At 37.2% G+C, this 26,951-nt stretch overlaps 1 protein-coding gene across 1 annotated transcript in view; it reads left to right on the top strand.

Moving 5' to 3' along the window:
- The first annotated feature begins 201 nt into the window (after window positions 1–201).
- Window positions 202–26,951, top strand: part of LOC119786997 (complement C3-like) — a 42,480-nt gene continuing 15,730 nt past the window's right edge. The window contains exons 1-22 of the mRNA XM_038290616.1: window positions 202–343; window positions 423–437; window positions 530–565; window positions 927–965; window positions 2,213–2,402; window positions 2,605–2,770; window positions 2,891–2,961; window positions 4,626–4,717; window positions 5,412–5,494; window positions 7,870–7,957; window positions 9,439–9,541; window positions 10,248–10,362; window positions 15,512–15,627; window positions 15,712–15,855; window positions 17,692–17,907; window positions 18,036–18,236; window positions 18,816–18,968; window positions 19,954–20,083; window positions 21,006–21,074; window positions 23,287–23,571; window positions 23,793–24,036; window positions 26,826–26,911. Of these exons, the coding sequence (XP_038146544.1) occupies window positions 261–343; window positions 423–437; window positions 530–565; window positions 927–965; window positions 2,213–2,402; window positions 2,605–2,770; window positions 2,891–2,961; window positions 4,626–4,717; window positions 5,412–5,494; window positions 7,870–7,957; window positions 9,439–9,541; window positions 10,248–10,362; window positions 15,512–15,627; window positions 15,712–15,855; window positions 17,692–17,907; window positions 18,036–18,236; window positions 18,816–18,968; window positions 19,954–20,083; window positions 21,006–21,074; window positions 23,287–23,571; window positions 23,793–24,036; window positions 26,826–26,911 (2,725 nt within the window). The 5' untranslated portion in view covers window positions 202–260. The remainder of the gene's footprint in view (window positions 344–422; window positions 438–529; window positions 566–926; window positions 966–2,212; window positions 2,403–2,604; window positions 2,771–2,890; window positions 2,962–4,625; window positions 4,718–5,411; window positions 5,495–7,869; window positions 7,958–9,438; window positions 9,542–10,247; window positions 10,363–15,511; window positions 15,628–15,711; window positions 15,856–17,691; window positions 17,908–18,035; window positions 18,237–18,815; window positions 18,969–19,953; window positions 20,084–21,005; window positions 21,075–23,286; window positions 23,572–23,792; window positions 24,037–26,825; window positions 26,912–26,951) is intronic.

Below are 26,951 nucleotides of genomic sequence, written 5' to 3'. Positions count from 1 at the left end.
AATAACTGTTTCCAAGCTTATGTGAAAAATGGGAAACTAACCCTTAAAACACACCAGTATTTGGTCATCTCTGAAGTGACTCTTTCACAACATACCTTTGGCCAAGCTCAAAGGCTGCTGTGTTTTTTGTTTGTTTACCTGTGATTGGACACTGGCACCCCCTTTCTGGTAAGTTGTGTTTATAATGAAGGAAACCTCTTCAAATATTTGTTCAGCACCGTTTCTGACCACAGTCCAGTGAAGCCTCTCATACAATCATCATGGTTGTGTGGAAGCTACACATTTTATTTTTCCTTCCTTTCTGTTTTTGCTCTTTATCAGACATAACCAATTTTAGAAGACGGTAAGAGTTTCATTTCCCAGTAATGTCTGATTTACATCAGTTGTATTTCCACTGCTAATCAAACTTTTGTCCATTACAGCCCCTCACGTCAAAGGTATGTGTGTTTCCAAACACCAGGATATGTGAACTGTTGCAACATTAAAATTTTCTGACAGCTTCAGGGAACATTTGATTCATGTTCTTTAGATTTGTGCCAATTGGAAGATATTGGGACCTCAATGAGTGAGTAATTAAAGGTGGTTTATATGAGTGCAATCTATAAACACTATATTAAAGAAACTGTTAATATGACACCACTGAGTGTATTAAGTTTGTTTAAACTGCTATATTTTTTATATTTGATTATATTTTCCATATAATTTACCAGTAAGAGTAGCTTTCTTGCTATTTTTTCTTTTTTTTTTTTTATGATGCATTTAATGATAGAACATATTGCTATATTGTTGCCCATAGTAAGACAAACTACACAATAATTTTTTTGTTTGTTTTTATATTTGAACAATATATGCAGTACAAAACTTTCTTTTTTTTTTTTTCAAAAACTGTCATACCTAAAATAACTTCTTCTCTGATGCGTTTGCAGGGAATTTGACACAAAGAGACCTGTCAGTTCTTCACAGAGGTAAAGTACAGTTGCTTTGCAATAAACGACAAAACAGATTAATCAAGTTGTAACACTGAAAATTTGAGTCTTATCACTGCATTCAAATTTGCATATGTTAGATCATATAAACAAATGGTAAATAATATGAATTTTTGAAAGTCAGTTTGAAGAATAAAAAAAACATTCAAAGGTTCATTTCTTTAACTTTTCTCAAATTACAGATTTGATAAAAATCTCTCTCTGTCTACGCACACAAACTGTCACACACCCACACACACGTTTCATCACTTTCCATTGACTTTTATTCATTTCCAACTCACTTCTATGTCCTAAGTTAGACCCTAACCCTAACCATACCAAGTACAAAAACACACCTAAGCCTAAACCTAACCTAAACTTAGTTCCTTTATCTAACACCCAACCCAAGAAAATAACCCTCCTCATGGGAACCAGTCTTTGATTGATTGATTGATTGATTGATTGATTGATTGATTGATTGATTGATTGATTGATTGATTGATCGATTGACATCAGCTCAAATAGTCAAAGAAGCAGAATGTGCCAAAGGAAGAAAAAGGTGCATGGGGTATATACAGTTTATACAGTGTGTGTCCACATATAACAGCTTTATTTATTTTTTAATAGTAGGATCATTATACAGGGTTATTGCACAAGGTGTTTACATGGGTATTTATATATAGATATTGCAGTGAGTGTAAAATATAGAGAAACAGGTTATTGCAGTGTTTCAAATAGTATTGCACATTATACATTCCACATGTTATTGCTGTTGTATTGTCGTATTGTGGAGTCTGGTGCAATCATCCACTATACCTATAAGTTAGGGGTACCATCATTTTTTTCCAGGCATGATTAAAGAGTTTATTATTAAAAATAATTATATTGAAGCATATCTGAAAAGCAATATCTGACTTGTGTATTTTTATATTTTTCTTATATTTTTATATTCTTATATTTTTCTTTGATTAAATGAGAGGTACCAACATTTTTTATCCAGGAGTGTTGCTCAATTCCAGGGGGAAGTTTTACCAGTCAGTTATTATTTGTGAACTCATGTCATCTGCTGTTGTTTGTCCACTGCATCTTACTATTTCCAAAGGAGGGCCACAGATTTACAAGGGAATATTAGAGTACTTCAATGCTTCTGTGCTGACAAGTGTGAATTGGAGGCGTTTATTTTATTGTCCAATAGGACTCAGCGCTTAATCCATGTTTTCAACAAATAAGTAAATATTTTTTTTTAGGTTCACTTTGGTGGCTCCAGACATCCTGAGGACCGACACAGAAGAAAACATCTACTTACAGGCAGAAGATGCATCCAGCCCCGTCACCGTCAGAATTACAATCCAGGACTTCAACAAAGACATTCTTCTTCTCCAGGAGTCTGTAACACTTAATCAGGAAAATGGTTACCACCTTCTTAAGAGCATACAGGTGAAGCCTATTAACAATTACAGTTTTCAATTGAGACACAAGTGCTAATTAAAGGAATATTTGTTCAGAACTTTTCTTTTAAAAATGGTCTAAAAAGTTGTCGCCATGGTTGCTCTGTAACATGCCTATAAATTAGAACCTCAATTTTGTACCCAAACTGTAATAAACTCTTCACCTTCTGTACCAATGCCCTTTTTTGCAGCTTTCATCTGCTCTTTTGAATCGTGATGAAAAAAAGAACAAGTATGTTCAACTGCAAGTAAACTTTGGAGACTTTTACTCAGAGGAGCGTCTTCTGATGGTGTCCTTTCATTCTGGGTATATCTTTATTCAAACAGACAAACCTATCTACAATCCTGGAGACACTGGTGAGAAGAGCTCACTTAATTATATAAATGGTCAAAATATACAGTATGACCAAGGATGTAAGATCTTAGGTTGTTAGTCCAAACTTTAACTAAATCTTTATTATTTGCTCTCTTCACCAGTCCGTTTTCGAACCTTTGTGTCCTCTCCGTTCTTCAAGGCCTTTGACACCTCCATCACTATAGATATTCAGGTAAAACCTTAAACACAAATTATGTTCAATTGTAGTTTTTTCTACAAACACAGAGGTTGAAACTTTTTCTTATATTTATTAAGTTAAAGTCAGACTCTACTTAGAGATGTAAAACCATCTACATCACTTCATTAATTAAATGATTAATGATCCAACTGATGCAAAATGAAAATATTTCACATCGTCACCTTTAGGACAAGTCATTATTTTTCATCCATCCATTTTCTTACACGCTTAATCTCAAGCGGGTATGGGTGCTGGTGCAGTGCAAGTCCATCACAGGGCAACACAGAGACAAACAACCATTCATGCACACACTCACACCTAAGGAGAATTTAGAGAAGCCAATTAACCTAAAAACTTTTAGTAACCTAAATGTTTTTAGACCGTGGGAGGAAGCCGGAGTACCCTGAGAGAACCCACACATGCTCAGGGAGAACATCCAAACTCCATGCAGAGAGGGCCAGGAATTTAATCCATAACCTTCTTGCTGCAAGTCAGAAGTGCTACGCACTGCACCACTGTGCAGCCCAAGTCATTATTTTGAAATGATCAAGTCAGGAGAAAATAGTAAATGTGACTTATTGTTATCATTTTTCATGAGTTGATAACAGTGTAAATAATTGTGTTAAATGGTCGGATGATATTCTGAAATTGTGCTCCCCAAGGTGGTTGCATGTTGAAGTAGCTCTGTTAGTTTGATTCTTGTAATATTTTTGAAAGAACTTAATTTGACCAATTTGTTGATAATTCCCCATTTAGTGATATTTTTCTCCTTCAATATTGGATGCTGTGCAGTTGATAGGATTGTTGTTGATATCTTTATATTTTGACATCTTTAGAGCAACCCAAACCTAGGAGACCAGATTTATAATGCGTAGCATTTAAGTTTAGCCTCAGACTCCTCTTATTGAATCCATTTGGGGAAAGGAACTAACTTGTTTGGTGTTCCAAAAAGAAGTTAGGAGAACTCCAAGCACTAGCAAGGACCCAGCCAGAATTTTTAGGAATGCAGTATTATGTGTATCACTGAAACATGGCTGCAGGATCACATCCTTGATTCTTGTGTCTGAATGCTGGGCTTTCTGACCATATGAATAGACAAGACAGGGACTTATTGAGCAGTGTACAGAAGTAACTTCAAGTCAAGATAAAATAAAGCAAAAAGGTATAAAAGAAAAGGCTGGGAAGCAAGCTCCAGCAGAACAATATCAGAAAAATGTGGTCAGTGATAAAGCAAAATCACAGGCTCCAAGCAGGAGGATGATCCGACAGATGGAATCTGGACAAAACCAATGATCTGAACATATTCAATAGATTTAGTTCAGCATCCTTCTGTCCTGCCCCATGTCAAATGGACCTCCCACCCTCCTTTGATCTAATGCTTCCTTATTGCAGACTGGTGAATTTAATAAAAGGGAAACTGTTTAGTGAAATAAACAATGATATCAGCAATCATATTATCATCCAAACAAATCGGTATGACGTCTTATCAGGATAAATCTGGTGATTACGCCCCTAAAGCGTATTTTATATGAACATTCTGGCTTATAAGAAATGGTTTGTTAATTCAGTGTTTGTTAACTTATCTGTCACTAGATATAACAGTGTTTTATTTAAATATTTGTTTCCTTATTTTAATCATTTGACTTTTTGTGTATTAGAATCCAGATGGTGTGGTGGTTAATCAGATCTCAAGGACCAGAGCCACACACGGTGTCTTTGCAGATACTTTCCCTCTATCTGAAATCGTCAAGTAAGACCACCATGTTTTTTTGGCTTCTTTTTATTAACGTGTTTTAGCTATCGTGGTCTGAGCTCACTTTGCAAATATGTAAATCAAATAGTTTCTGCAGTATTTAAAAAATTCAACATGACTTAAAATAAATCTCTAAAGTTATGCATTTCTTTTTAGAAATCAAGGATAACTTGTTCTATCAGTAAGAATAAATTCCTGCACTATTCCTGCAGTGAAATTTGTTTCTGTTTTGCTTCACATTATATTTAAAGTACCATAAACAATGTTAAGCACGCCTGCTCCAATGTCCACCTGTTTTGAATAGTTGGTGATTGCAAGTCCTCGGTTTTCAGCAGCTGTTGTCTAATAGTAAGCCGAGCAATTATTTTTTATTTGTTTTTACCTCTGATTAACTTCTCCTTTAGTCCTTGTTGTGGCAAGACAAAAATAGGCTCCTCATTATTATTTTTTTATTGTTTAAGTTGTAAAGACATACAGATGTTTATTGAACAAAGATGACTGGCACTCTTTTGCACTTATTATGGCTTTTAAATTATTTCAAAATGGCAAATATAACTTGAAAATTGTTTACCGTAAGATACATTTATTCTACAATAATGGTCAGGAGTCTCAATAACTGCAAAGAATTAATTTGCTCCTGTCGGTTTTCCCTTTGATGTTATGGACTTAAAGTGATATGGCTGTTTTACAGTGAAGGAACATGGAAAGTGACGGCAAAGTTTGACCACTGGGAACAAAACACATTCACGTCCCACTTTGAAGTTAAAAAATACGGTAGGGTAAATAAAATTGATGATCTTATCAATGTTGTTTCTTTGATATTCTACTAGAAATACTTCTAGACATCAAGCTTTAGATGTCAGGGCTTACTGAAGCTCCTTTAAAGTTATCTACAATGAAGCCTTTTAACATATTTTACATACTTCTCAGCAATAAAATTAATTTAAGCAACTTCATTACTTCGATATGAATCTTTGATTATTTCAGCAAAGGAAATGTGGCTTTTAAGACTAATAATAAAAATCTAAGAAAAAACACAAGGGCCTTATTTTTAAAGATCCAAACAAGAAGCTCTACATTGCTTGTGTGATTTTTTTTTAGTATGTGCAAAAAGTGGCTGTACTGTGGGTGATCTTCAAAGATTCCTGTGCAAATGTTAAGAAGTGAAAAACCGATTTGGCGCTTCCCATCAAAATGAGCAGATTGTTTGTTCTGGCAGTTTTGAGATCGGCTTTAAAAACAAAACAAAAAAAGAGGTTCAGAGCCATGGAGATAGAGATAGTGGAGTTCAATTCAGTTCAGACCAATTTAATAAAAAAAAAACTTTATTAATCCTGAAGGAAATTAAATATTGTAGTTAATCACCAACACTCATGCAACAAGTTGTAGAAGTTAAAAACTGTTGGCAGGAAGGATAATCTGCTTTGTTTTGCACCAGATCCTGAAAAGCCTTTGACTGAAGGCACTGTGTTGGCGTCTAACAGTCATGTGAAAATGCTCAGTGTTGTGCACAGTGTTCTTCACTTTATCAATAATTCTTTGTGAAATTATCACGAGAATTTCTGGAGCAGTTCCAAGAACAGTGCCTGCCTTCCCTATCAGCTTGTTCTGCTTCGTAAAGTTATTCGCTTCCCTGAGGCAAAAGCAAGACAAGAATCAGACATTGAAGGACTGCTGGACATCCACTCGCTGTGAGGCTTTCAAACAATGTGGCAACAGTGACTGCTTTGAGGTCTTGTTAAATAGGCATGGGATCAGATGGAAAGTAGGAGCACTGATTAGAATGAGTGGAGCTGCACAGATAAGACGAATGAGTGATAATGATGCCAGAAGCAGACCTGAATGTAAAGGAACCAGTTCCTTTTCTAGACTTATGAAACTATTGAGGAATGTATTCAATTCATTAACTTCCATTGGCGCCCAACATTCCATCAGTCTGAACTTCCTTCTGCTTAAAGCCTGTGATCTTCTTCATTTCTGAAACCAAACATCAATGATATTGTTTTGAGCTTGCATTCCAGCCTCTTACTATATGCTTCCTTCTTTATCTTGATCTTAAGTTGCAGCCGTTTCTTGTCTCCATAACTGAATGCTCTTCTATCTTGTTCAGCAGTTCTTTCAGATCACTGATGATCCAGGGTTTATTATTGGGGAAGCATCCTGGTGGGGATGGTTGTATCTAAATAGAAATTTTGTCACACAGTCATTGGACTCATGTTCTCTCCATGTGGCTGAGTGTGCATTCTAGTCTGTAGCCTGAATTAACCTTGCAGAGCTTCATTAGCCTCCTGTGACCGTCTTTTTACAGTATACTTTTAATTCAGGTTTTCTCTTATACTGTGAGCAGAGAAAAACAAAATTGCGATCGGATTTTACAATAATTCCAGCTGCATTATGTTTGCTGACACTATGTTTTGTTTTCTTTAACAATATTTTTATACTATTGTTATTTTTGATGGTCCAAATATTTTTTACATTAGCAAAGAATCTCTCCATCATCTTGCATTGTACCAGTGCTTCCTTCGTGGCAACAATCACAGTAGATCTATTTGTGTGTCAGTTTGCACCTGACTCTTGGAAGTACTAAAAAAAAGCTAAAATCGTTACGTAGTTTCCGATTTGGACAATTGCTTGGCACTTTTTAAATGTTCACATCTGCAAATCCCCCACTTATGAATTTGCATTAGAATATGATCTGCATATTGATAGGGGCATCAAGCACACAAAGAATGGTTTGCATACGCTGCTGGATTCAAATCCCTTTTAACCTTCTTTGGAGATCTGCTGTGCACGAACACATTTTCATCTGTTTTTGATATGATCAGCCTCATTACATTTAACAAGCTAAATGTGTTATCATAAACCTGTCTGAAAACAAGTTTGTACTAATTCATTTGCATAAGATTTAGGAAAATATTACCTAAAGAACATTTGGTGGACTACAGATTATTATTTATTTATTGACGTAATGATTTATTATTACCATCCAATATACACTTGATATTAAAGAGACTTTTGTGGAAAATCTATAAGAAGATATTGTAACCACAACATAATACAAAACTGAATTTATTTCTTTTTTTGTTTTCTCTGTGTTTAATCCTTATTTTCAAACAGCTAAACTGTAAATTATTATTTTAATTTTACAGTGCTTCCAGCCTTCAACGTTACATTGACTCCTAAAAAACCCTTCCTCAGTTTGGATGACAACGAACTGGTTGTAGAAATTTCGGCAAGGTTAGTTGTGCACAAACCCCACTGACTCCCTGGCAAATTTAACACAAAAGCAAAACTCTAAGAGCTTGATCTTCAAAGATTCCAAACAACTGCTGTTGGATTGCATTTACTTTTTTTTGTTTTGTTACATGCACTAAGTAGGTGTGTTAAGACCTGACAACCTTATGTTTATAAGGTTTATATATATATATATATATATATATATATATATATATATATATATATATATATATATATATATATATATATATATATATATATATATATATATATATATATATATATATATAAACATGCCACAATATTTAAGTTCAGTCATTTGGTTTCATTTATTTTTTTTGTATATAGGTATTATCATGCTAATGTTATTTTTGATGGTTCAAATATGTTTACAAGTCCACAGAATATTTCACCACCCTCTTGTATTGTAATAATAGCTGCATTTCTATTAATCTTAAAATTGCTAAGTGGAAACTGTAAATTTAAAGAGTCACACTTTTAGATTTATATTTTTAGGTTTTTCAGAAATATGGAAAATTTTATATTTCACAGAAGTGCAATTAAAACACTAATTGTACATTACACGAGTCACGTGATATGCATCTGGACTTTACCTCCTTGTAAACAGGTAAAGAAGAATCTAATTAGTTAGAGAAGGAAGGCGTCAACAAGAGCTGTGTGTTTACAGCCGTCGCTGCCATGTCTTTTTTCCAAGAAGAAAAAACTTTATTTATGAGCAACTTTAATTGTATTTGTTATTAAATGAAAATACCGTAATTCTGAATATTAGCAAATGTCACAATGGTTTTGCACACTTTTGCCATGGAAACGCAGCTGCTACCTCTTTTGTGACAATACCTGTATTTTCATTAGGAATGTGCACAAAAACTATATCAATATTCTGCTAATTAAAAAAATTATAATTTTCGCAGTTTCCTTTAAATGAGAAATACAGTTAAAGTTGCACATGAATACTTCTGTATCTATATGAAACTGTAAACACATGAGATATATCCATATTTCAGCAGCGGTTCTAGTGCTCATCAAGGTCATTGTCACAAACTAAACACCATTGCTGTTTTATTGTGTTTTACAAGAATTTCGATACGACCAAAAAACCCTGCAATCGAAGTGTAAAATCTTTGTATCGAAAAAGCTGTTTTTGCAGAAAATGTAGTGTTTCCTTTCTCAAAATAATTGTTGTGATTAGAATTTGTGTAGTTTGATGGTTAATGCAAACGTAGCTACTGACCACTTTCAAAAGTAGGCAAAAAAGATGCAAAAACTGCTGATACAGATACATAGTAAATGTTAATATTTGCATATCCTTCACCCATGAATTTTGGTCCTTAGAACATGATTTTCATATCGATGAAGGCACCCCTCCCCCCAAAAAAAGATTTGCACATGCTGTCTGCTGAATAACAAACAAAAATAACTTTGCATGTGAGAAAAGCAATATATCTCTGACTGAATTTTAGATACCTGTACGGGGAACCTGTGGAGGGGACAGCTTACGTCGTGTTTGGAGTGAAACTCAATCAAGAGATGAAAAGGTTGCCTTCTGTAAAGCAGGTGTCAGATGTAAGTTGTCTCCAACATTAAAATGTTTTCACACATTTTAGGTTTTAACACTTTTTCTCTCTTTAAGTGTTTTACTCAGAGTGGTCTTTTGTAGTTGTATATGTCAGTAAATCCTAAAGTCCCTCTAGTTCCATATCTGTGCAGCAGTGCACGCTGTAAGTTTTTATTATTTTTTACATTTCTGTCTCTTTTATCCACCTTACTTTTATCTTTTTAAATATTTATGTGTCTCTTGTGCTTGTTTTATTTTTATCTGTGATTTGTGAAATGTGAACATGTGTGTGAAAGGTGTACTACTACTGCACAAAATTGCCCATACTGGGACAAATAAAAGCTACTGAACTGAACTGAAGTCCACCCAATTATTATGAATAACTCAACATCAAAGGCTAATTAATAAAAAAAATAGCTTCAAGTAGTAAAAATAGTTTTACCTATTTAATCCACCATTATAGGGGACTTCCTTACTGTCAGTTCAACATACTATTGCTTTGAATAAAGCATGAGTATTTTCTTTGCACAATTATAATATCTTTCCTGTTCTGAGTTTGGTGCAGATTTTTTCTTGTATCCTTCCTTTTTATTTTTTAGCTTATTACAAAAAAAAAACAACAACAACGAAACAAAACAGTTTTATCAGTGTTAAACAAGTAAAGAATTTGACTTTTATATAGTTACTCAGTATTCTGTTTTCTTCTTCATGCAGCTGAATGGAGGAACTGTCAGACTGACTATGGTGGAGCTCAGGAGGGCTTACCCCAATATTAAAGCATTAGTGGGAAACTCTGTTTATGTGAAGGCGTCCGTGCTCACCAAGACAGGTAAACACCTTTTTACATTTTAGAAGAAATGAGATTCTGTTTTGATGTTTTGAATTCATGAAAGTTGCATTAAAACCTGAACATAAATCTGTCATAAATAGTCCTCAACCTAAAATCTTATTGGGTTCATGAGTTCGGTTGATTTGATTATTAAATTTTTTCTTTCATTCATTCAGTTTCATTCATTTCCATAACATCCTGCCATGTTGTTATTCTTTATGTCACTGAATATAGATATTTTTATTTATATATTTGAATTAGGACAATGCGCATTTATCAATATGTCAGCCTGAAGCAGCAATGTAAATATGCTAGAATTAGCACAACAGCTACTTTGCATCCGCTGTCCTATGGGCAGGTAAATATTGTGAACATCAAACAAGACACTATAGGAGAGGACAGAGTCGACAAAGTTGCCAATAACATGAAATCAAAATAAAATTAGGTTAACAGGCTCAAGGAAATAAATCAATTCACCTGTGAATAAATCTCTGGTTAGTTTTCAACCAATGTTTCAAGGAGATTTTTAAACTTATGTAGGTTACATGGCCCCTAACACGAGCTGGCAGTCTATTCCATGACTGTTCTCCTCTGATAGATTCAACCATTTGGCCAAATTTTGTTATAGACTGCTCAACATTACAGCGTCCTCTGGTTATACGTGTTTATTCTAGTAATGTTTTGTAATGTTTGTATGTTTTGCTTATAAAATCTTTTAGAGGATGAGGAGCAAGTCCATTTAAAACTTAAAAAAAAGACAAGCATGCAAAAATATCTGGTGACGTTCAAAGTCTAAAATGTTGTACTTACTTAAAATATATTGCTTTGAGTCACAATTGTAAAAGATCAGACTATCCAGAATTTTGCAATCTGGTCAGAGGTTACTGAAACCTGTGGTGTTAGCACAGTTAGTCTGCAAATTCTGCTAAGGTCAATTGTCTGTCTATGTATTTGTCCCTCTGGAAATTCTGAATTTCGGACTGACTGTGCTGTTATCTTTAGTGTTGGTTATCTTTTATATGTTGGTTAAAGATTTTTTTTGAATTTCACTTGTCCTCTTTTCAGTACTAAATATATACACTCACCGGCCACTTTATTAGGTACCCCATGCCAGTAACGGGTTGGACCCCCTTTTGCCTTCAGAACTGCCTCAATTCTTGGTGGCATAGATTCAACAAGGTGCTGGAAGCATTCCTCAGGGAGTTTGGTCCATATTGACATGATGGCATCACACAGTTGCCGCAGATTTGTCGGCTGCACATCCAGGATGCGAATCTCCCGTTCCACCACATCCCAAAGATGCTCTATTGGATTGAGATCTGGTGACTGTGGAGGCCATTTGAGTACAGTGAACTCATTGTCATGTTCAAGAAACCAGTCTGAGATGATTCCAGCTTTATGACATGGCGCATTATCCTGCTGAAAGTAGCCATCAGAAGTTGGGTACATTGTGGTCATAAAGGGATGGACATGGTCAGCAACAATACTCAGGTAGGCTGTGGCGTTGCAACGATGCTCAATTGGTACCAAGGGGCCCAAAGAGTGCCAAGAAAATATTCCCCACACCATGACACCACCACCACCATCCTGAACCGTTGATACAAGGCAGGATGGATCCATGCTTTCATGTTGTAGACGCCAAATTCTGACCCTATCATCCAAATGTCGCAGCAGAAATCGAGACTTCTCAGACCAGGCAACGTTTTTCCAATCTTCTATTGTCCAATTTCAATGAGCTTGTTCAAATTGTAGCCTCAGTTTCCTGTTCTTAGCTAAAAGGAGTGGCACCCGGTGTGGTCTTCTGCTGCTGTAGCCCATCTGCCTCAAAGTTCGACGTACTGTGACCATGTCTACATGCCTAAATGCACTGAGTTGCCGCCATGTGATTGGCTGCTTAGAAATTAAGTGTTAATGAGCAGTTGGACAGGTGTACCTAATAAAGTGAACGGTGATTGTATATATATATATATATTTATATTTATATATATAGATATATTTATATAGATATATATAGAGAAAAGACTGTGCAAATCAAAGCCTACAGCCTGCAGCCTCTGCTGTTCATCCAGCAGTGTTGCTCCACTCCGAGCACCTCAGAGCTCAAGGAGAGCGTGCGTTTTATTTTAGTTGTTAAACTCATAGGAGCAAAACATGTGGAAATTAATTTAATATGCTATATTAGTAAAATCCCCATCAGCATCCAGCATATATTCATTTTCTGCCCAAATATTTTCTTCTTGTTGTGGATTTTTGTAACAGGGATAACTAAGATCATATTAAATTGGTTTGTATGAACTATGTTTGTTCTCTGCTTCCAAACTCAGCATCTCTTCATCCATGCCTGTGATAAGAAGTTTCTTTTGAAGCTGTGAGATGCGGTCTTGGAAGTTGTGACTGGATTTGATTAAACTTTTAAGCCTCTCACTATAAAGTAGATATTTTGATTGAGATGAGAAATCTGCTTCCTGGTATGTTTAACCACTAATACAATAGTTTGCATCCAATCATTTGATTAAACGGCCTTAGTTTTTGGGAATATATAAATATTAGGCTCTAATTTGTAAGTACCGATCTGTCGTTACTATGTTTTAATTTGACAAACAGGATCTTGTCGACGTCCGTTTTCCTGTTTGGTGTGATTGCATTTGCGGATCTTGACCTGGCCGGACCAGAGCGGAGCAAAAAATAGTTTGGCTCCGTATTTTGACGGCGAACGACAGAGAAGACATACGTGGACGGTAATATGCGGAGGGTAAGCGGTGGATGTGGAGAGTTCTCACTGACCAACATGACAGAAAAGTACTCCAGACAACGTACGTGAGCGGAGCGGACACGAAGGATGTGAAATCTGGGGGTCACTGTCATGGTCTGCCGTGATAGCTGACCTTAATTGTTCACTTCCTTCACCTGCCTAAGTCTGCCCAGTTCCTAATAATTCCTCATCTTCGCCACCCGTGTCTGTTCCTTTATATTCGGCTCAGTCCAGCTATCGGGGCTAGATCATTGTTTGATGAAAGTTTGTTAGCTTGTTTTGTTAGTCTTGAGTTATTCTGGGTTCATGTTCTCATCCCTGGAGGCCAGTGGGTTGAGAGGGTTTTAGTGTTTACTGAGCCTGACTGTCTGCATCTTACTGGCTCTCTTCCAAACAGCCTCATGACAAACCAGCTGCCAACCAAGAACATTAATAGTAAGAGATGATGCTGAAAATTTGACTAAATAAAACAAAAAACCCCTGAAAAAAAACGAAATACTCAATACTGGCTTAAGCATGCTGTCTGAACTCTCAAAAGTATTACACAGATCACAAAATCACATCCAACCTTGAAGAACTTAATCATTCACATTGGAGGACTGAATGATGTTGCTAAGAGTAAGTCAGAATTATTAAAGGGAGACGTGATCAGTCTGCTTAACACTGTGGAATATACAAAATTTAAAGTTTTCATTTGTGGCCCCTTGCACCGCCTTCAGCAAGAGATGAATTCTTCAGCAGAGTTTCCTACCTGAATAAATGGATCAAACAAGCCTGCTTCACAAGTTCAGTTGGATTTATTGATAACTTAACCATCTTCTGGGAAAAGAGACACCTCTTCAAGAGAGATGGATTTCATCTGAATAAATCAGGAGCAAAACTTTTGGCTTCCAACATGTTCTACTACCTGTAGGAAGTACATGATGTGAATGAAAACCCAATAGTCTCCTTGATGAAAAACATGACTCTGCTGAGGACTTGAAACAGGAGGACTTGAAAGGTGAGAACTTGGAATGGGAACAAAAACAGAACAAACTTATAATAAAGACAGCCAAAATGGTCGATGAGGCAATGTGGAAATATTAGTAAAATCCATTATTACTGTGAAGTACAGTGACCATGCTTTGGACCCCAACAAAGCAGAAGGCAGTCCCAACAGAAGTATCTCTCCACAGCATCATCTCACAGCATTGTATCCAGCCCAACACTAAACCTAAACATGGCCCCACAACAGGAAAACTCATAATCTCCCCCCACCCCTCCTCAGGCTAGTTTATTCCCTAAACAGTGGTGAGATTCCATTTGCTCTCATCTACTGGCCCTGTCTGTCCCCATCTGATCTGTTCGTCTGAACCATCCTTGGATTCTGCATGTCTGCATCTGTGCGTGCCTGTTCTGGACCCGTCTGACTCTGAACCTGCCTTCACGCTCTGTGGGTTCCTGGAACCTGGTTCTGTCTGTTCCTGTGTGGATCGGAACCCCTGACCGGACTGCTGACTCCTGGATTCCAGAACTTCTCCAGTCTGAACTGAATCTCTGTCCTGGATCGGAGTCCTGCCTGTTCACTGGGGTTGCTGCATCGGGGATGCTCTGGACGACTCAAAGTTGCCTCTCATTGGCAGTGCATCTGCTTATGCTGCCTATGATTGAAAGGATGGACTGAACTGTTGAACCAGAGTGTCAGTGATTGGGCGGTGCCCAACCTCCCCTCTGCTGTTGCTGCAGGTCCACAGATCCACAGCAGCTCTGCGGTTCTCTTCTGTCTGTTTATTTTTGTTTTAATAAACGTTTTGACTTTCCTCCTGACTGTCTCTCCTTAAATACTGGGGCGATCTGTCCCATTTTATGACTATATGATCTCTGTCAGGAAGATAATTTTTTATCAACGATTTCATTACTCAGCAAAATCTAGATTCTATGTTTTTAACTGAGACATGGCTAGATGAAAATAATGAGATGCTGATTTTATTGGAGACCACACCTCCACATTACAATTTCCGTCATCAGAACAGACTATTTAAAAAAAGAAGGATTCATTACTCTGTTTAATGATTCACGAAAGTGTAGAAAAGTGATGCACTCCAAATACACAAATACACTGCAAGTAATTGACCTTGGATACAAGATGGTTCCGCTGGATTAAAGTCCGGGGTATCAAAGTAATGAGACCTGGATTCAAATGCAAAATTCAGATTTTTAGAATAGTAAAGTTAGGCTTTTACAATTCTGGAGTACATAAATCACACTGCAGTAAGATATTTTTAATTTCTGTGAAGTTGATGAAAGAGCATAAGTGTGCATAATATGTTTGCAAGACATGTTAAGTTAATGAGGGCCAATTTGTGTTCTAAGAGCTTCATGTTTTTATTTTTACTGTTTTTTTCCCCTTCTTTTCAGGAAGCGATCTAGTAGAGGCTGAAAAGACTGGGATTAAAATTGTTGAATCCCCATATGTCATAGCCTTCAAAGATGCACCAAAGTATTTTAAGCCAGGAATGCCATTGGATCTTACAGTAAGGACTACCTTTCCATTTTTTTTTACAACATTGTTTAGCTTTGACTGATGAAAAGAAAAATATTTTCTTAAATTGTTTCAGATTCAAGTAAGCCAGCATGATGGGTCCCCTGCTCATAATGTTTTGGTCAAGCTGACATATTTGGACTCACCAATAATCATCTCCTCAGGCATTAGTAGAGCCAGCATTAACATGCCCGCAAGACAAATCTCTCAAACTATCATTGTGAGTATAATTGCACAATAATGCAATAAAATCTGATAAATATGGCTTTTTTGCTTCTCTACAATCACATAAACACATATATAAGCTTCCAAGAAGACTAATACCAATGCTTTTATCAAGGTATTAACCTGTGCTGGAATGAAATCCATTTCTGGAGTTTTTTAGAAACATGCAATTATAAAAGTTATGGTTCAAGAACTATTAGATATTTGTTAACACATGTCAGATGGTGCTCTTTAATGCATGCTGTAAGGCTGCTGCTTCATTAAGACGAGTATATTCCTTCAGATTTACATTTTTCATTCAATACATACTCATAAGGTGATTGCAACAATAATTTGATTTAGTTTATATAGTGGCAATTCATTACACATGTCATTTTAAAGAATTAGTTAAAGGTTTTCCATCTAAGGAAATGCAGCTGATTTCATAGGGTCATTGACTTCACTCCTTCAGTATGAGCACGCAAGAACAGCAAAAATATGCTTCATTAAGTTGTTGACTCTTTAGCAATCCCTCACATGGAGTGTGCAGCAATGAAAGAGAGGAAAAGAGGAAGAAACCCCCAGCTGAATCACAGCTGTGTGAGCGGCCTTCTGAGACTAACTGGGGGTTCAAAAAGACAGAAAGAGACATACAGGAGGAATATAGATGAGTTGATGCATAAATACTTTCTATGTTAGAGAAGGAATTGGTAAGCTTCATATGTAGCTCTGTTTAGGAAAAACAGTTCAGCAAATGAGCTCTGAACATTTTTTCAATTCAAAAGGATGAAAAAGAGCACATACACATTTTCACAGTAAAAGGTTAGCCTACAGCTATGTTTAGGAGAGAAACAGGAATAAGCACTGAAAAACAGACCCAACTGTATAATTTATCATTTAAGTTGTTAATAGCAGCAGCCCAGCTGATGCTTCCTTCCCAGTCACATAAAAACAGAGCACCAGGCCAGATGAAGCTACTACTAAGAAATTTCAGAGAAAAACTTAAGTTAGAAGTTGAATTACTGTAACAATGCAAAATTGGAGAATAGAAGTAGAATGTATCAGATTAAGGAAAAGTCATCTTGATGTCCTACAACACTCTAGGTGTCACGATTTGTATGGATTGTGGACCCAAATGCAGAGACCAGGAGGCAGGTGTGAATCTTGTAGATTTAATGAAAAACAGAGGCAGACAACCAAAAATCCAAAATACCAAGAACCAGAAAGCCAGAAAACATCGGGGAAAACTCACATGGGAAGCCAGAGATGAGGGAACAACAACAAGGAACCAGCACTGAGTGATTGCAGAGTGGTGTATATAAGGGGGACAGAACAAAGGATGGACTAATGAGCTGAATAAGGAGCAGGTGTGGGTGGAACTATCTAGAAGGAAACCAAGGGGAAAGGAAACAAGCACAAGGGGGCAACAGAGAGTAACTAAAGACTACTTGAATATAATGGAAAATAAACCAAAGATCAACAAAATGGAATAAATAATAACTGAAAACTAAAAACTCAGAGTCTCAAAAGGGGAGAAGCATGAGACTAGGCCTATAGCAGCTAAACTATAGAGATAGTTCAGCATAACCTGTGCCGCTCTAACTATACGCTTATTTAAGGAATAATGATTAAACTATATCTATGCAGTTTTCTTTGTGTGTCTCTTACATATTAAGAGACACACAATATCTTACATATATTTTTTAACAGAGAAGATAGATTTATTTCTGGAAATATTAAATAGCTTTTTCTCATGTATTTATTCTTAATTGAAGTAGTAGTAAATGCTGTGATTCAAAACACTGGGACAAAAATGGACTGAACTGTGTGGTTATTTGTTTTTTATTTCTAGGCTGAAACAGCACAGCCCGACTTGGGTATAGATCAGCAAGCCAAGCAGCAGATCACTGTCAATCCATATGTGACCCTCAATCAACGTCAGCAAAACTACCTGTATATCTCCACTGGAACCAACAAAGTTTCTGTTGGAGAGACACTCTCCCTGCGGTTTTCCATTTCTTTATCTGATCAGTCACACAGAGAATTTATCAAACACATCACTTACCTGGTGAGATAAAGAAATTATCGCAAAGAAAGAAGTTTCCTACATACTACCAAATTATAAATTCAATGCAAGAATCAACAATCACATCTACAATAATTAAACCCTGCAATATTTTTCCTCAAAACCCACAGGTGCTGAATAAAGGTAAAATCATAACAGCTGAGCGTCAAGTTGTGATGGGCCAGCTGGTGACTAGTGTTTTCTTGGTGGTAACATCGGAGATGATGCCGTCGTTTCGAGTTGTAGCGTTCTACAGCATTCCCTGGGCAGGACGAGAGGAGCTGGTTTCTGATTCAGTCTGGATAGATGTGGTGGACCGCTGTGTTGGAGGGGTGAGTGTTTAGCTTGTTCTCAGATGTTGTGAGATTAAATATTAAAAACCTCATATTCTGGCAGAGAAGGTATGTTAAGAATCACATGTAAAGTAGTTGGGCTCTGTAAAGTTAATGTATATGTATTTTTCTATTATAAAACTACAAAGATTTTTGGAAATAATGACCCTTATTTGATAATAAAAAAAAAAGAATAAGAGGGTTAAGAGAGAGGGGGAAGAAATGCAGCATATGAGGGGATTTAAACCAGGGACCCCTTGCTTCAAGAGCAAAGGCCTTGGTAAATGGGTTGCACGCTCCCTTCCTTCACCACTGCTGCACCCTGCATGACAGTTTAACATGTCAATTTAATCAAGTGGGCATTGAACTGGATTAATGAATCATAAAGGATTTCTGCAGTCATTTTGCTCAAATTAAAATGACAGATAATTCTTACAGAAAGATGTTGCTCATTTTTATCAAGTAACTGGAGTACTAACTCATCAAGAAGTTGTGAAAATTTGATTTTGGTACAGTTTTAGTCATAGTTTTTTTTTTTTTTTTGTAATTCTTTTATTTTTATTTTTTATTTTTTTGCAGCTGAAAGTTACGACAGACAGTATACAGCAGCACTACGCACCTGGGAAAAACTTTCGCTTCCAGATCCGGGGTGACCCAGGTGCAAAAGTTAGCCTGGTGGCAGTGGACAATGCAGTGTACCTTCTCAATGGGGAGAGACTGACACAGAGAAAGGTATGTTTATTTTATTTTTATCTGAAGAAAAATAAAATACTTTATATGTATTGGGGAAATGATCTGGTTCAACTTGTAAGCAGGTTATAAAGAAAGATTCATGCATATAATGTCAGAACTAAGGACCCAGAATTTGAGGCAGACAGATAGGTGTGATTCAAAAAAGTGTTGATTAATAGATGTCAGGTCAGCAATTCAGCAGCTAGAGCAGGAAAGTCAAATTGGTTCCAGAAAGGGCCGTGTGGCTGCAGGGTTTCCAACCCAGCAATAGCACACCATACTCCAGTCATCTCATCAAGTGTGTCCAATCTGAACATTTTGACTTGATGAAATGACTGGAGTCTGGTGTTCTTTTGCTTAGTTGTAAAGAAAACCTGCAGCCACACGGCCCTTTCTGGAACCAGTTTGACACCCCTGAGCTAGAGTGTCTAAGGTCAGAATCTGTGGTTTTAGAGTTCAGTCTGGGCCCAGAAAAAGGAGTGGAATCCAGCCAGATGGCTACCATTAGCATTGTGGGGAAAACCGCCCAGAGAGTTCCGAAGCCTGTAGACTGCTGAGCTGGCTGATGAGCAGAAGCAAGCAGATGAAGGAAGGCAGAAGTTTCCAGAAGACAAAGCCAAAGCCGGTGTCAAAGAGCTTAAATAAGTCCAGGACAGAACATCAGAGATCCGAAGAGGTACTGAGGGGAAATCCAAGTCAGGAGGCAGATCCAGCAGGAGTCCAAAGACGGGTCAGCCAAGAAAATCTGAAACAGGGACAGACAGGCTCAAAGGTCCCAAGACAGAACTGGTCAGGATCAGGCAAGAGAACTCTCACTGAAGGCTTGAATAATCTGGCACTGATGACTGGGATCAAGCAGTTTAAATAGAGATTAGAGCAGGTGACACAGATGATCAGTAATGCGAAAACTGGGCGGAGCAAGACAGATGAATGGAATGAACTATTAAGCCAGTCATCAGTGCCAAGATGTTGTCTCTATTCTCAGATTTGGGACCTGGTTGAGCATGGAGACATCGGCTGCACCAGAGGGGGGGGTCAAGATGCAACAGGAGTGTTTACAGATGCCGGACTTCTTTATTCCTCCAGTGGTGGGGTCAAAACTAGAATCCGAAAAGGTATATGTACCCATCAGTAATTTTATTGAATTAGAATGAATATTTTACTAAAACTAAAGGAATCACATATTTTTTTTAAGCAATTGTTTAACTATAAGAGTACACACTCTTGACATGGAGACTATTTTATTTTGCTCATCTTTTATCACTGTTATCTTTATCTGTTAAGAGAGGAACATCAGTGCTGTTAGAATGACTTAAAGGGATAGTTCGGTATTTTTGACATGAATCTGTATGGCATCCTCATCACCAGCGGCATGCAATCACACTGACTTACCCCTGGCAGCGTCCTGTGAGCAGAGTTATCGTCCACTTTTGGTCAAGCCGAAAGTAGTCCTGCAGGTTTTTAGGTACAGCGAAATAAAACTTTTCTCTTCCCAAAACATTATGTGTTCAAAAGAGCGATATTTTCGCATCCCAAAAACATTGTAGTTGAAAAAGTCACACGTCGTTATCAATTGGTCCTATTTTCTCTCTGTTCGTATCAGTGCGCGCCGTCATTCAGACAGCGAGCCCAACAACAGCCATGTCTCCTTCCGCCGCGGAAGGAGACATGGCTGTTTCTCTTCCCAAAACACATAATGTTTTGGGAAGAGAAAAGTTTTATTTCGCTGTACCTAAAAACCTGCAGGACTACTTTCGGCTTGACCAAAAGTGGACGATAACTCTGCTCACAGGACGCTGCCAGGGGTAAGTCAGTGTGATTGCATGCCGCTGGTGATGAGGATGCCATACAGATTCATGTCAAAAATACCGAACTATCCCTTTAAGGTTGATGCATTGTGCTTTTTTCCCTAACAGCAGATAGGATGTTTACTATTTTCTAAATACTGAAAGTATAGCCCTTTACACACAAAAACAATAACATCATACTTTCTCAAAAAATATTCCATCTTCATGACTCAAATGTTTTATTTTTCAGAAATGCGATGTCCTGCCACTACCAGAAGAAGGCGTTCTGCTGAACTTATCCAACGTAAAGCACGGCTTGGTGAGTAGTTTTTTTTTACATCAACTAAAAAATAAAACTTAAAGGCACACCGCAGACTTTTTGACTCCAGTTAGTGGGATCTGAGTTTCTGACCCCTTCTGAGCTGAATCTAGATGCCTAGTGCGGTCCCCAATCAAAGACACAAGAGGCTGGCCAGCTGACTGTTTGTTGACTTTTGCAAAAATTCTACAGTGCTTGGGGCCACTAGAGGCGCTTAATATAAACGTTTCAGGTCTAGCACCCCTGGTGGCCACAAGTTACACGGTGTGCCTTTAAGTAATTCACTCAACTTTACATGTTATTGTACTGATTGTATCTGTAAAATGAGCTTTACATTGACGTTGACTTAATTTTAACTTGAAATGTAGCAATAGAAATGGAAATTTAATTTATTAAAGCTGCATTTTTAATATTAATTTCAGTTGGAGTCCTTCAACTTTGTGGGTATATGATAAATAAGTTTGGTCAGCTTTTTTTAAGCAAGTTGGAAATGTTTTATTAAGATAACAATAAAATATTCCTATGTTTTTTAAGAGAGATGTTGGTACAAAGGAGAAAACCTTATAACAAAGTAAAAAAAAAAAGAGTCTCAGTATAAGGAGGAGAGCAACAGGCGCAGTCTTAAACAAGGTTATAATATTATGAACAGGTTTTGTGTCAATTTCATACGTTTTTCGTTATTATGCTGTAAGGACCTAAGACTGAGCCATTAGAGGACTCATAACATTTGAAATTCTCCCATGGCCAGTTACTCCCGAAAATATTAAGAATTACAAATTTAGTTACATTTCTTAAAAAATATAAAGAAAAACCTTTGCGAAATATGTAATGATATTTTTATTGCTTTCCCGCTACGTTTCCCGCTACGGCTCCTTGTCTCTATCATATTTGCCACTCTGATGATCCATCCTGTGCTGGTGGAGCCTCCTTGAGGAACAGCAAGCGAGCGGACGGTTCTATTTCAGCTCAAGCAGCGCATCAAAAATGATAGCCTTCCAGCACTGGAAATTTAAGCAGCATTTCATTTACATCTGTGAAAATGGCTCAAATTTAACAGTGCAGTTCAAAAGGTGTTTGCCAGCTATCAACCTGAACCTGCTTGTGTTAGTCCGCAAACTGCGTAAATGGTAGAGCCTGGGGTAGGAACAGAAAAGAGTATGGCCCGATGAGAGGAGTCTGAGAAAATCTTACATGCCTGGTGCTGGCATCTCTTCTTGTGGACATTCTGTGATTGCCTGTCAGCAGTTCCCTCTCAGCTTAGTGCTTTTTTAAGGTTCACATTCAGTTCTCAAAAATTAAATGTTGAACATGGGTCAATACTCATTAAAACCTTAAAGTAATCAAAAAGTAATCAAAAGTAATTAGTTACATTACTTTTTAAAAGTAATTGAAAAAGTTACACTACAATTACATTTTAAACAAGGTAACATGTAACTGTAACGGATTACATTTTTAAAGTAACTTACCCAACACTGCCCACAGACACTATAGATCCTCCAATGTACCCAACAATAGAAAGAAGATGCTTTTTCACGTAGACCTAACTTGTTTCAAGAAAAACTCAAAGGAAGTCTTTTAGGCTGAAAAGTTTAATATTTCTTCCTTTTGACCTAAGTTGTTCGACAAAATCTTTTTTTTTCTGGCATATTACTCTATGTTAACAAACAGCGGGCATGCAGCCCATATCCAATAGGAGTTATAGACGTCATTCTGTAAAACTATTTTCTGAAAGTGAAGGTTGAAAATGTATGTTTTTCTTTATGAGTGATTTTGTTTATTTTGCTTTTATTTGTCTCCCATGGGAGTATTGTGTTGTACAAAGGGCTGTACTTTAACACAGTGCATGTGTGTGCCACAGCAACTGTGTACTATAACACAGGTGGTAAAAAAAATTCTAATGGTGTAAAAGGTTAGAAGGAAAGATTAATTTAAAAAGTAGCTAACATCCAATTAATTTATAGCTACAAGGTGAAAGTATGGTTGAAGTGAACAAATACCAAACTAAAATGCAATCTTGCAAATGTGGCAGGATGTTTGAGGTGCTTTAAAGCAAGTTGCAGTACTGTTGAAATTAGATTTTCAAGGTTTGTGGGTGTGTGTCTGCAGCTTTTTGCAGTTTCGAATCACATAACATCTTCTTTGTTAAAAAGAAGCTCTCTCAAAGAGGTTTGAAAAAATATCCTAATATTCACACATCTCTTTTTGTTTTTAGAGGCACACTATAAGGAGAAGCTGCAGCGACGCTGCTGTAAAGACGGCCTTAGGGACATTCCAATGCCATACTCCTGCACCAGGCGCTCCCTCTACATCACCGAGGGCCCAGAGTGCATCCTGGCTTTCCGCTACTGCTGCGCTACTTACAGGGACCAGGTTTTCAACACAGAGATTCCTACTACACCTCCACCCATGACCACTCCTCCCCCAACAACCACCTCTTCACCAAGTTACCGTTTACATCATTTCCATAAGTTGCCAAGGATACCTCTTGGAGGTAGAGGTAAATACTCAGAATGTAGTGAATTTCTGCGAAGATGTGACTTTAAACATATCTACATTAAGTAGTTTAATGACTTTAAGATAACAAAACACGTCTAAATATATTTCTAAAGTTGTTTTCTAAAAGAAAAAAAAAACTTTAGACATCATCTCTTAGCATGCACATAATATATATGTACTGGTATTAGTTTTTTTGTAATTTATCAATATTCATTTAAACAGGATGGAATCTTCGACCGGCAACACATAGAGAAATTGGTTTTGAATACAGTGTAGCAGCAAAGGCGCTGGAAAGATCACGTATGGAGGGTTCCCCTCCTATCGCAAGGTTTAATAAAGCTGAGGAGTATGTGGAGGAAGAAGAGTTTGAATATTTGGATGAAACACAGGTCTATCTTCGATCCAAGTTCTATGAGTCCTGGTTGTGGATGGATGTGAACTTACCAAGCGAGACAGACAAAGATGGGTGAGTGAACTATGAAAGCTTTGGCTACATCCTAAAAATAAGCCTCTAATGAATGTGTCATCTCATCTTACCCAATTAATGTCACCTTCTTTGGTTGTTCAATTTACCCCTTTGATATGTTCGATTGTTTCTTACATATTATTTTATTATCGTCTTATTATATATCGTTCTTATTATCGTCTTATTATATATCGTTCTTAGTCATCCAGGTCATAGTCATTCCGAAGAAATTAAGAACAATCCACTGGACTTGGTTTCCAAGTTTGAAGACATTTCGCTTCCCATCCAGGAAGGTTTTTCAATTCAAAATGTCAGGAACAGCGTTGAGTTCGAGGTTTTATACAGTAGCCCAACAAAGGCTTGTTTTTCTTTTGAAACAATGCAAATTGGAACAGACGAACGGGGGTCGTTTGGCCTTTTTTGTTAGACTGCAATACCCCATACCCATCTAAGTGTCTGAAAGGTAGGTTGTTAAAGGGGATTGTCGGACTGGTTGAATAGACGAGGTCCTCTACTCTCCTGTACAGGGGGTGGGGCTGCGAGGATTTTTGGAAGCTGGAACCTGAGTCTGTTAAAGGTTGGTTTTTCTTTCTTAACATAGATGGCTTCTTTCACGCCCCTCTCAAACCACCTATTTTCTTTATCCAAAATGTGAACATTCTGGTCCTCAAAAGAATGTCCTTTGTCCATAAAGTGTAGCTGTACTGCAGAGTCTTGTCCCAAGGAGGTCGCTCTTATTTGTTGGGCCATGCGTCTGTAGAGAGGTTGTTTGGTTTCTCCAATATAAAGATTAGAGCATTCCTCACTGCACTAAACTGCATACACCATTCCGCTCATATTTGGTTTGAGGGTTTTATCTTTTGGATGCACTAGCCTCTGTCGAAGGGTCTTGTTAGGTTTAAAATGTACTGGTATTTTGTGTTTGGAGAAAATTCTCTTGAGTTGTTTAGGGACTCCAGCAACATATGGGATGGAGATGTTTTTGCGTTTGATCTTCTCACCATTATGTTCTGCTGTGTGTCTTTTGGATTTCCATGCTGATTTGACAAATGCCCAGTTTGGGTATCTACAGCTTTGAAAAGCATCTTTGATGTGTTTCTGTAATGTAAATTAAGGTCATTTTCATTGATGGTCCTTTTGAGAGTTGTTAAAGACAGCTCAATAACTAACTGTTAAAATAACATAATTTTACAAATATACAATAAAATTATAATAATAGTATTGAAACCACTCATGGGCTGTAACAGATGTAAGAATTATGCAAGATCATGCAGTTTTTTATGCTGAAGTATATTTAACTGCGTCATCTGCATAAATGTACATATGGGTGATTTTGCATAGTGCAGGAAGATTGCTCATTTTAAGTAAAGAGAGTATCGCTTCTAGTTCGGAACCTTTTGGGACTCCCACAAATCACATCTGATGCCAATTTGACACCCTGGAGCCAGACACATTGTAATCTATTGGTAAGACAACATTTAAACTAGCTTGTGGCTTTTTCTAAAAATCAAAGGAATTAATTTGGTAAAAATGTGTTTTGGCTCCGAAGAGGGCTCTTTGACATGCTTTTTTGCTCCCAAGAGGGCTCTTTAACATATTCTGATTCCAGAGAAGACTCTTTGACACAAGTTTTGGCTCCTTAACATCCATTTAAGCTCACAAGAGTGCACTTTATCATGTACTCTAGCTTTCAAGAGGGCACTTTAACACCCATTTTAGCTCCCAAGTGGGTACTTTTAAATGTGTCTTGGCTCCAGAGGGGGCACACCTACCATCCATCCATTTTTTGTCACGATTCATCAGTGCTGGGGCCACGAGGGGTACTGGTGCCTATCTTCAGCTCCCTACAGGCAAGAGGTCGGGTGCATAGTATGCCAGTCTATCGCAGGGCAACACAGAGACAAACACAAATTAGAGAAGCAAATTAGTGAAGCCAATTACCCTAAGATGTCATTATTTTTGGACTGTGGGAGGAAGCCGGAGTACCCATAGATAACCCACGCATGCACAGGGAGAACATGCAAACTCCATGCAGAAAGACCCCGGGCTGGGAATTGAACGCTGAACCTTCTTGCTGCAAGGCAGCATTGCTACCCACTGCTGCACCGAGCAGCTCAAGAGGGGGCACACATTTTTTTGAAAATTGGACCACAAGGGAGGCAACCGCTTTTCCTTTAGCTTTGTACTTATTATTTATGTTATTTATTGTTACTAGTCAGACTTAGTCAGACTAATAGATCACATGTATATAAAGTACATCAGAAAAACTATCAAACATGAATCAATTTAAATCTACATTTAATCAGTATTTATAACAAAAAATGATTCCATAAACATAAAGTATGTAGACAAAAACCTATGAATGGGTTTATCCTTATTTAGCAGACCACACACATATGCAAAAATAAGATTAACGTTTAAACAAGGATAAAAGAAAATTAAGTCCCAGTCTATTATAACCCTGTTTTATCCATCCAGTGAGTCACCTAATAGTCTTTAGTTCAACGTTTTAAACCTGATCACAGTAAATTAGATCTTAAAAAACTGTTGATACTATTGATACTTTTAGAAACATCTTAAAGAAAAAGCAGCAGATTCAATCATATAACTGGTTTTGTGTCTTTCTTACTGCTTGATATTTCCAATTCTCTACTCCTTCACAGTTTATGCTACAATGTATTGTACAGTGGCACTATTGCTCCAAGTACAGTCTATTGATAGGGGTTTTCATGCAAATATCCTTGTTTTGTGTCAGCAGGATATAATGAAAGTGTAAATTTATTATACAGGTTGGCACTGAAAAATATGATAAATCCTTTACCGGACAGCATCACAGAGTGGGGAGTTTTGGCCATTAGTGCATCACCTGAAACAGGTATGGCTGCAGGAATGTGAGGCACAAAATACTCTCTATA

Source organism: Cyprinodon tularosa, unplaced genomic scaffold (assembly GCF_016077235.1).
Source record: "Cyprinodon tularosa strain WSP-4 unplaced genomic scaffold, ASM1607723v1 ctg285, whole genome shotgun sequence".
In the NCBI taxonomy this organism is placed as follows: Eukaryota; Metazoa; Chordata; class Actinopteri; order Cyprinodontiformes; family Cyprinodontidae; genus Cyprinodon; species Cyprinodon tularosa.
This window is presented reverse-complemented; position numbering and strand designations above follow the sequence as displayed.